We start from the raw sequence: 10,263 nt of genomic DNA, 5'->3' as shown, positions 1-10,263 counted from the left end.
TGACTAGTAGCGTACTTCCATGATCTCTCCTCTTCCAACAGTGACACATCACTACAGGCTGATTTTAATACTAGGACAATTTTTTATTGTTTAATCTCTAATAAGCTTTTGTGTATAATAATTGAGAGAATTGTATTATTTTGCTATTGTAGCCTTAAATTATAACTAATTTTAACTTCAAGTATAGAAACATCGTATGTAACGTAATATATCAGATAATGCGTTAAAAATATTATATTTGTAACTTATACAAAGTCATCTACCTTTTATTTGGTATTTCAAAAAGATAACCGCCGCCTATTAAGATAATATTATCTTGAAGTGCACAGGTCAAAACTGAACCTTATCTTATAACTACAACATTTTATAAGAAATTAATGGGATTTCAGACACAAGATCTTTGCTGCCACGGTTAGTCTTTTACAAATAATGATTTTACTGATCCATTAATATTTTGGGACAGTCGCTATATTTAAGGTCTGCGCAATTTATAGCTCATAAAACAGATATTGGTGGGAGTATAAGTTTATAATATTGTTACGTAAGTGTGACACTTCGTATTCTTCACATGAAAAAGTTTTACTGAGAGCTATTCACAAGACAGACTGCATTACGGGCTTCGTCGCAATTTTTGGATCTGCTTGCTAACGCGTCACACGCAGCTTTTGATAGCGAATTGCTAAGGGGAGATTTTGTTATTGTGATGACGTAACTCTAACTAGCTCTCAGTAAAATATTCCTCAAAGTTGCAAACTTATCGAACAATATTATAGACTTATGATGGGAGTATAAGATTACGTTGGCCTTCAAAAAGTTAAGTTTATCAAAAACTACAATCGACTTCCAACAAGAAATTAATATCGGACTTAGGAAATTATTAATTTTAAGGTGATAAAACCGCCACTTAGTTTCCAAAATCCTAAAATAACGCTGTGTTTCATTTCATTAATGCATTTTTTCTTAAGTTAATAGTCTTTAATATCTAAAAGAAATTCAATGAACATAAAAACTAAAGTTCGTTATATGAAATGATATTTTTGTGACCTTTGTTCAATTTAATATCATCCGTGTTATTTTTCACTCGAGTTATTAGTTCAATTTAAAATAGTAAAACGCAATGAAATGTGTTAGATAATTAGATTTAAATACGGTGAAACCTCCTCCAACTTTTTAGTGATGCGAGACTCCAAAATCCAGCCTGCATCTGGGATTTTAATGTTTTGTTATTGTGTTTTGAATATTAAATTGAAATAAGACAGGAATAAGTAATTTCATCGCTGAATCATTATTCAGTCATTTCAGAGATTAGCCATAGGTGAGAATAAGGTCAACCCATTCATTATCGTAAATAACAATAAATACTAAAATACTGCTTGAAAGATCTTGAAGTTCTTTAAAATTGCCAATTAGAAACCAAAATTCCGAAACAAAGAGAAATTAAATTCCTAAAATTAAGAACCATTTTTAATTGTATTAAAAATAAATGCCCCCAGCAGCCTTTGAAATCACATGTAACCAAGGGGAGGAGGTACTTTAAAAGTGAATATTTTAATTTAAAGAAATATTATCACTTCCGAATACAATATCAAAATTCCATTAGGAGAAAAATTACTGCATATGAAATTTTTGAATACGTTGATTCGAAATCTGTCACTAAATAAGTCATTGTATTTAAGCTATCTTATAAATCAAATTCATTGTTCATTAAACATCGAATTAAAATAAATCATTTTTAATACGAAATAAATAACTTATCGAACGATATATTCCGCTTTTATTGCTGTAATATTAACCAAGAATATTTCGGAATTTTTATGAAAAGAAGGCTCTATATCACCGTTACACGCCTTCTCTGCTTATTGAAAAACCTCCCTCACATTCGAATTACGTTTTTAAAATCTAATCATCTTAAGCTCAATTTCTTTAAGGAGAGTAGTAATAAATTATCTCTTATTACTAAAACTGGTTTAATAGGAAACTTATATCATGCTCCTGTCATCAGTAAGTTTGGAGTATCACCACTCCGCACAATTGCTTTCACTGATTTAGAGATGAGAAGACTTGTCATTCATTGGGCACATTTGAGAAACTATTAAATTTCGATTAATTTAATTATATATTACTTAAAATTATCTGGTTTTTAAAGGATAACAAAGCGAATGTTTCAAATATTTGTGCTTAAATTATCTTCCACCTTTTTTCCAACCTAAGGAGTCAATGTAACGTTTAATCTATCAGAGTCGCTAAATTTTACTAATCACAAGTAAACTAAAGCATTTCGAAAACAGATGACAAGCATGTTATTAACTAGATTATAATGATTAGCTTTGCTTAACCTTTACTTAAAAAAAATTACTAGATGTTCGCCTCAGATATTTAAATTGCACTTGGTCTCGCAAAGTTTAAGGGATTATTTCTATCGTTAGCCAGAATGTATTCTGGTCCCCAAAAACATTATCCCCATTATCATCTTCGCATGCGTCATCGCCGAAGTTCGTCTGATTTCTTATCACATATTCCAAACAAAGATGGCGATAGTGAGTGCTAAATTGAAAGAAGAGCGGACGAACGTCAGCTACAATGTATATGAGGATGAGCTTAGACTCATTGTAGATCTTGGTACCTGTGTACATTCTTGTTGATAGGCTTAAGCTTCGAGTTTAGAAAAGATAGCGCCCTGTACTTTTATACCTGTCAACTAAATGTGTTAAGAAATAACACAAAACTTTTGAATATGAAAGTTCTTTAGCTGAAACGTTGAGCTTTTATACCGATATAAATTTTAATGAGCAGACAGCTTTCACACATTCATCTTAAAACTCAGTCGGTAGGCGGTGATACTTCTGACCAAAGTTTAAGCTACGCACGAAGCCTATTTGTTTTCTCCAAAAAATTAGCTGTATTGGCATCATTTACTGTAAAAGAACCTTGGACTTACAATATACTATTTTTCTAGTGAAATTATAGACTTTTCGGATGGCTGAAGGTTTGTTACAAGCGGTCAGAGTTGGAAATGTTGAACGTTTGCTGAATTATCTCAGAGATGGAGTGAATATCAATACTCAAGTTGGGCTCATAGGAGAAACTGCGTTACATTGCGCATCGTGGAATAGGCACTACACCATTTGCAAGATACTCCTACAAAGAGGAGCCGATCCAAATATTTATACAAAAGATGAAGGATGGGTCCCTCTTCATTTTGCGGCAAAACACGGGCGAACAGATGTAGTTAAGCTTTTATTATTTCACGGCGCCGACGTTAACGCAATATCTAGAAAAAGCCTACAAACGCCATTACATGTGGCGAAGATAGAAAAACATCAAGAGGTCGTAGATATTTTGCAAAGGCATTCCCTGTACGTGGCGTCAACAAATGGACAGTACGAAGAGTGTAAAATTATCCTCGAAATAGGAATTAATTCCAATTTCAACCCGGATGACGAATACAATCCGTTAAGAGGTGCTATAGAAGGAGGCCATACCAAAATAGCAAAATTATTAAATCAAAATAAAGTAATTGCTTGTGATAAAAAACTTATTTATTTGGCGGTGGAAAAGAATCTAACAGAAGTGGCGTCCTTATTGCTGGATCATGAAGAAGATCCTGATATCAAATTCAACGGTGAAAGCCTTATTCACGTTGCAACGGAAAAGAAAAACGTTGATCTAGTTAATATCTTGCTGCAGAGAGGAGCCGACCAGAACACAAAAAACGAACAGGGTTACACTCCATTACATATCGCAGCCATGAACGGCCAGGAAGCCATAGTGACATCGCTATTGCAACACCAAGCGGATATCCACGCAAAAACCCCAAAAGAAGAAACCGCCTTGCATTTGGCTTGCGTAAGTGGCCATAGAAATGTAGTAGAGATTCTGCTTCAAAATGGGTCAGACCTCAAAGCCACGAATCAAGAAAAACATAAATCTTTAGATTTGGTAATTAATATGGAAAAACGCTTCCGCGACATCGTCCACATATTGAACCTTTTCAATAACGGTGAAGATGTAGAAGAATATGTTTATCAGAAAGACGATGTCTATTCTGGTAGTGAAATTTCTGATAGCGACGCTACCGTCGCGTTCCCAACCAATTCCCATCTTTCGGAATTCAGAACATCAGCCGCAATTTTGAATCCGCTCGATTTAGAATGTTTGGAGTCCAAAATGTCCGAATTGATGGCGATTGTCTTCGAAATCAACGAAATGACGGTAGATTTAGAACAAGCAGAATTGGATGCCGAAAAAGAGAAATTAACTCTTGTCAATTTGAACAGAAAACTAACGAACATTGAATTAAAACGAATGAGAATCAACCAATCCTCTGAACAGACGTCATTTGAAGAAACTTCCATGATTTTATTGTCGCAAAATATAGAAGAGAGTAAGATCAAGGAAGAGCAATTGAAAGTCGAAATAAATAAATTTCAAAGAAATTTACAAGATTTGTTAAATAAAAAGCACAACATATATATTGGAATAGGTGAAATTATACGCCTAAAATAAAACAAGAAATTTACGTAAAAATGCACCACTCTCGAGTTGCGACCTTTTATAATTTTGCAAATAATTATTCTGTAAATCAAGCATTTCTTTTAATAACAATAAAAAAGTGTTTGTAAATTATATTCTTATTGCCTTTATTTTAGAGCTCGCATAAAGCCGATGGAATTCACAAACGTCGGTATTTTTCTTCAAAGTAGGTAAAGTTGAGTATTTTAAATAAATAAGGAAAATGTTCCATATTAAAGCTCTGTTCGAAAGAGGTTTGCAAACTGTTCAAAGATGCGATGCTTGTCATTTTAGACTTAACTTACTAGTTATAAATTTCACCATAGCCTTACTTATTGAAATAATTCAGTTATTTTGTAGGGATGAGTGCCACTATTTAAACAATAAGACATGAGTTTGGTATATTCATTTACGATTCATTAGCAAGAGGATTGCAAATAGCAGTAAGCAAAAGTTGTTGCTTGTCTATATAAATCATATAGATATTAAAATATTAAAATTGTACTTTTTAAATAAGAAATATAGCAAACGTGGTTTTTAAAATTTACAGAACTTTTTTAATCATAATTTTAAATTTACGGTTATAATAGTAAATTAAAGTGAGCATGTGGATTTTTGAATTTGAAAAAGTTTATTTGGGATAATAATTAAGCCGTTTATTTTTTCTGTATATAAATCTAATTTAAATGAATTAGTTAACTTAAAAGCGACAGCTTAGTTCCTACATGATAAGTATGTTAATTTGAAAATATGTTTAGAATTGTGAAATCATAACACCCGCCACTTTGAAATTCAAGGGTCTAAGCACTTCAGATTCTCATTTGCTTTGTTTTTCAAAGATAATATTATGCATTTAGAAAACGCAGTTACAATTTTCAATAGTTATTGCACTAGGCGTGGCTCAGAAAACGAGTTTTGCAATATCTTTACCGCCATCTTTTTGTTCTAGACTTAAACCTCAAAATGAAAAAACTATAAATCTTAGGAATAATTACTAAATATTAGTTTAAAATGCCCGACAAAAACTATTTGCCTATAAAACCAGACTTCGATGTTTCCCCTGTAGCACATGAAGTCGTTTTAGGGTCGGTGTACGGTTGAAAAGTCGCTTTATAGTCGACGACTAAATGCCGACCTAAAAACGTCCGAACGTTTTTCGACACTAAAACCGTAAATCCTTTTTTGGGACTATTTATGGTCGGTATGCCGACCATTATCCGACTTAAAATAGACCTTACATTTAATTATTACCCCTGTAGCACAAAAGTCGATTTAAGGTCGCACTTTGCCAATTAATCGCTCAAAACTGTGAAACTTTGGCGATTTAATAAAACAAATTGAAATATTTTTAAAATAACTACCTTTCTGTATTATATTTTTTCGAAAAAGTTTATACATTCAATCTGAGAATGTTTCCTTGTTAAAAATCTCTCAGCTCAAGTAGGTTACATTCGTATAGCTAAATATGTTAGGTTAAGATATTATTAATGAAGATTAATTCGTTACTTTTACTAAGCCCCAAGAAGCTCTAGAACTCTGTACTCTAGATTCAATAATGACGGAAATAAACTCATTGTTTCATTCCCGTTCATGGGACTTGACCAACCACATATATGTATATAGCTATTTATATAGCTATATTTACGGTTTATTTGGTCATTTTCAGTTACTTAAAATATCAAAAAGTAAGTCGTTTCGACGTAATTATCCAGTACATTCTAAGTCGGGATGACGTCGTTTCGGAGTCGGTTCTTAGGTCTATTAAAAGGCGGTAAAGAGTCGACGTTTTGTAGGCGGCCGACCCTTTTACCCCTAGGACATTTCGACCCTAAATCCAAAGGTCGGCTGACTTTAGTGTTTAGTACCTTTTGCCGACGTCGGTCCGACTCTAATTTGCTACAGGGGTTATTAACGTATTTTTCCGCCGTCTGGCAAGTCTGGTCGTCAATAACGAAATGATGTATTCAATTGCAATTATCATTTTAATATTATGATTTCAGTTCATTTTCACGAATGAAGCCTTCATTGTGGTCGACTATTTTTCAATTCAAAAGATGTAAATTGTTTTTGAATAGACGGTAAAGAAAATAAACAAGCTCGTCAGTCCTCTTCCCAAAGAAAGGTTTTGTTTGCAAATGGGGGGAAATATGACGTAGACCCAACGCTAGTGCCACCAATGACCTAAAACAAATTTATTTGCAAGGTTTTATCCGTTAAAATTCGATTTTGGAAAGTTTGTCAGCGCAACGTCTGTAACAAATCCAAAGACTTATAGAGTTCTTTTAAACGTTAATTTGGACTTAGTGTAAAGCTATTATTACCTTTTAACTGATTTATTTTGATACATGGTTTTCTTGTCTATTTCACTTTATTTTAAATAATTAACGATAATCCATTGAAGTTTACAAACAAATATAAGACATCAATGAATAAGATCCTTTCGTTAATATGTTTTGAAGGGCAGCCATGTTTATTTATTTAAACATAAAAGTCCTAAATGCGCATACTACGATCTAAATCTAACCAATCACGGGGTCCCTCTAAGATTTCCTCTAGACCCAGTTTTCAACGGTTACCGTATTTGAATGGTTTTTCTGTTCGCCTATTCAAAAGCAAAAAGTATTAAAAATTTTCCAAAACATGCTGCTCAACCAAGATTTATTATAATTTGACAGGTTATAAGTTAAAGGAACACAAGTTGTGTCTGCCTGATATAAGGGTCAGGGAAAGTTAATTATTTCTGACATCTTGCCATTCTTCACCTGTACATCGTACTTGACTTTTTAAAACATTCTTAAGAAAGTTCGGAGAACTCTTGAGAGTTTGAATGCGCATTGGGGAATAATTTTCAAACGAACATTTTCCCTCAGATGACTTAAGAAATTCACTAATTCACTATTCTATAATTTTATTTTCGGTGCTTTAAACAATGCGCATTTTGTATTATTAGACTATTATTTTCACAATATTTGATAGTGATCGTATAGTTCTTGGCACTTAGGACACCCTAAATCTTCAACGTTTATCGGTCTTTTTCCAAAAAGTTCGGAAATGTACAATTATTTTTCCAACCCCTTTGTGTAAAAGATTGCCGCTTTGGATTTAATATCTGCAACTATATCCCGTCCTACTGGTCCAGTTCATGTTCACCTTCGTCTCAAATCATCCCGCAACTTTGTCGAGAGATGCAACCGCACAGTCTCCTCTATTTCACGTTTAGCTCGTGGTAAGGAAAGGGTGGTTTAAAGGAGTAAACCCCATTATTCAAAGTTTCCGCAACCACGAACGCCAGTTCTTTAACGACGTATTCACCATTGGACCTCATCAAGTTGACTTCAATAATGCACGTGTTTCCTTCCGACCTTCAATTTATAAAATATAAGAAACGATTCCCTGAAACGTTTTCGAATCTTTAGAAACCGTTTATAAAACTAGCTACATCCACACTTACATCGTATTAGAATTCGAATTCCGAGGTGCAAGGGTCTCGTGGATCCTAATTCAAAATGATACTTTTAATAAGAAAAATTCAGGTTTTTATGTTATACTTCTTTGTACATTGTACCACGCCCTCAACCATTAGGAATATGCCACCACGTACAAAACAGCAGATTCAACAGGCTTCGGAATTTAAGGGTATATCAGCGCAATACGCGTTTAAACAATTCGCGGTCGATATTCGAATCCCCCTCTCCATGTATTTTCTATGAGACACGGTGCTCACAGCGCTCTCGCAGTACAATTACGGCTGGTGAACGCATCAAATACCGTCAAAATAATTCCCCGTGTATATTCTACGGAACCCGGTGTCCAGTGGCCCATAGCTCTGTCGCAGTACATTTACCGTCGGTGCCCCATAGCGTTCTCTCATTTATACAAGGTGGAAGCCTCAGCCGTGGTCAAGCCTTGGTACTTCTCCTAGTACACCAGAGTGATGCTGGTGGAACACTTCTACGGGTGCTGCCTCAGCTATTTAAACCGTTATTTAATTATCGTTTAACTAATTGTTAAAATACGCGAAAAGGTAGATTTGTCCATAATTAAAAGGGATAATACAGCTAAATCCTAAGCAAATTTGAAGAAATTAAAAACTGAGTAATAAAAATAGGCAGAAATTCCAACGGTAGACCGGTTTCGTTCTATTTGGAACTCATCAGTACCGTGCGGGAAATCTGGCTGGCGACTGTCAAATCGAAAGGAGAAACTAAGCCTAAACATTAAAAATTTCAAAACGCGTTGCATATAGCAACGGAAAGCCGAAAAGGGGGGAGTGTGGTGGAGAATAGTATATACGATAAGTTAAGCTGGAAGAAACCACCTATAGACTGTGAGAAGGATGATAAAATACGCGAAAAGATAGATTTGTCCATAATTAAAAGGGATAATACAGCTAAATTAAAAACTTACTAATAACTCGGAACAAATAGATCTTCCGTTGCTATATGCAACGCGTTTTGAAATTTTTATTGTTTAGGCTTAGTTTCTCCTTTCGATTTGACAGTTGCCAGCCAGATTTCCCGCACGGTACTGATGAGTTCCAAATAGAACGAAACCGGTCTACCGTTGGAATTTCTGGCTATTTTTATTACTCGAAGATCTATTTGATCCGAGTTTCGCGTTTTTCTTCAAATTTATTTAGGATTTAGCTGTATTATCCCTTTTAATTATGGACAAATCTACCTTTTCGCGTATTTTATCATCCTTCTCACAGTCCATAGGTGGTTTCTTCTAACTTAACTAATTGTTACTCAGTCTTTATTTTCATTTTCGGTTTTAAATCGTTGTCTGCTATCGCGGAAACCAAGTGCGTAACTTTTTTCTTACCAAAATTAGTTAGCCGATAATTAAATAACGGATTAAATGGCCGAAGCAGCGCCTGTAGAAATGTTCCACCCGCAGCACTGTGGTGTACTAGGAGAAGTACCGAGGCTGGACGACGAATGAGGCTTCCACCCTGTATACTACTGTCGCAATGACACCTACATTTCAGCTTTTCAATCGCTATTTATGCCATGCTTTGGACAAATGTTTAAAGATAATTTTTAAATTAAAATGCATTTCTCGACCGATCATTATTTAATTCGTTAAATTTAAGACTATGCCACCGTGATTTGGGTAAATTTAGAATTTTTAGATAGTATAATTAGTAAACATCTCTCCTCTGTTCATGTATATATTATTGGGACGACCCTCTTAGTCCTAAATAAATATAGACTTCATTATTAAGCAATAACAATTTCACAACCGTGCGTGTCGCTGTTATTGCATGTTCAACGTTGTGAAACTCTATTGTCGATTTATGTTTAAACGAAAATTTTCATATTTGCAATTCCGCTCTCTTGTATTTTCTTTGCAGGGTAAATATTGACAAATGTATTCTATAAAAATGGGATAACTGTATAATTTAAGCTTGCTTAATGCAAACATCAGAAGTGTCCAAACTATTTAATTTCCGCTTTTTACTTGTAGGGCTTTTTTAAATTTCGAGAGGCTTTGTCTTGTTTATCAAGTTTATAATTTCTCAATATTTAGATAAGAGTGTGATAATTATTAAGAAATCGGAGTTAAAGAGAAATATGAAGCAGAAGCTCAAAATATTTTACGTTGGGAATGACGTTTATATTTGGTGAAGTGCGATAACACTTTTGAGGTGGTTTTACTGACGGTAAGCGTTTTTAAATATAATATGGTAATTTACTAATTTTAAAACTTATCGATTTCTCGCCGATACCGTCTGACATAAATAATAGA

The 10,263-nt window shown here is 34.1% G+C and overlaps 1 protein-coding gene across 1 annotated transcript; it reads left to right on the top strand.

Annotated features, from left to right (window-relative positions):
* Window positions 1-376: 376 nt before the first annotated feature.
* Window positions 377-4,523, top strand: LOC149933942 (uncharacterized). Its single transcript, XM_090153904.1, has 2 exons — window positions 377-411; window positions 2,957-4,523. The coding sequence occupies exon 2, from the start codon at window positions 2,977-2,979 to the stop codon at window positions 4,504-4,506; it is 1,530 nt and encodes a 509-aa protein (XP_090010030.1). The 5' UTR covers window positions 377-411; window positions 2,957-2,976; the 3' UTR covers window positions 4,507-4,523.
* The last annotated feature ends 5,740 nt before the right edge of the window (window positions 4,524-10,263 follow it).

This window comes from Leiobunum rupestre, chromosome 7 (assembly GCF_980474605.1).
Source record: "Leiobunum rupestre chromosome 7, qqLeiRupe1.1.hap1, whole genome shotgun sequence".
In the NCBI taxonomy this organism is placed as follows: Eukaryota; Metazoa; Arthropoda; class Arachnida; order Opiliones; family Sclerosomatidae; genus Leiobunum; species Leiobunum rupestre.
Note: the sequence above shows the minus strand (reverse complement) of the source record. Positions and strands in the feature narration are given on the sequence as shown.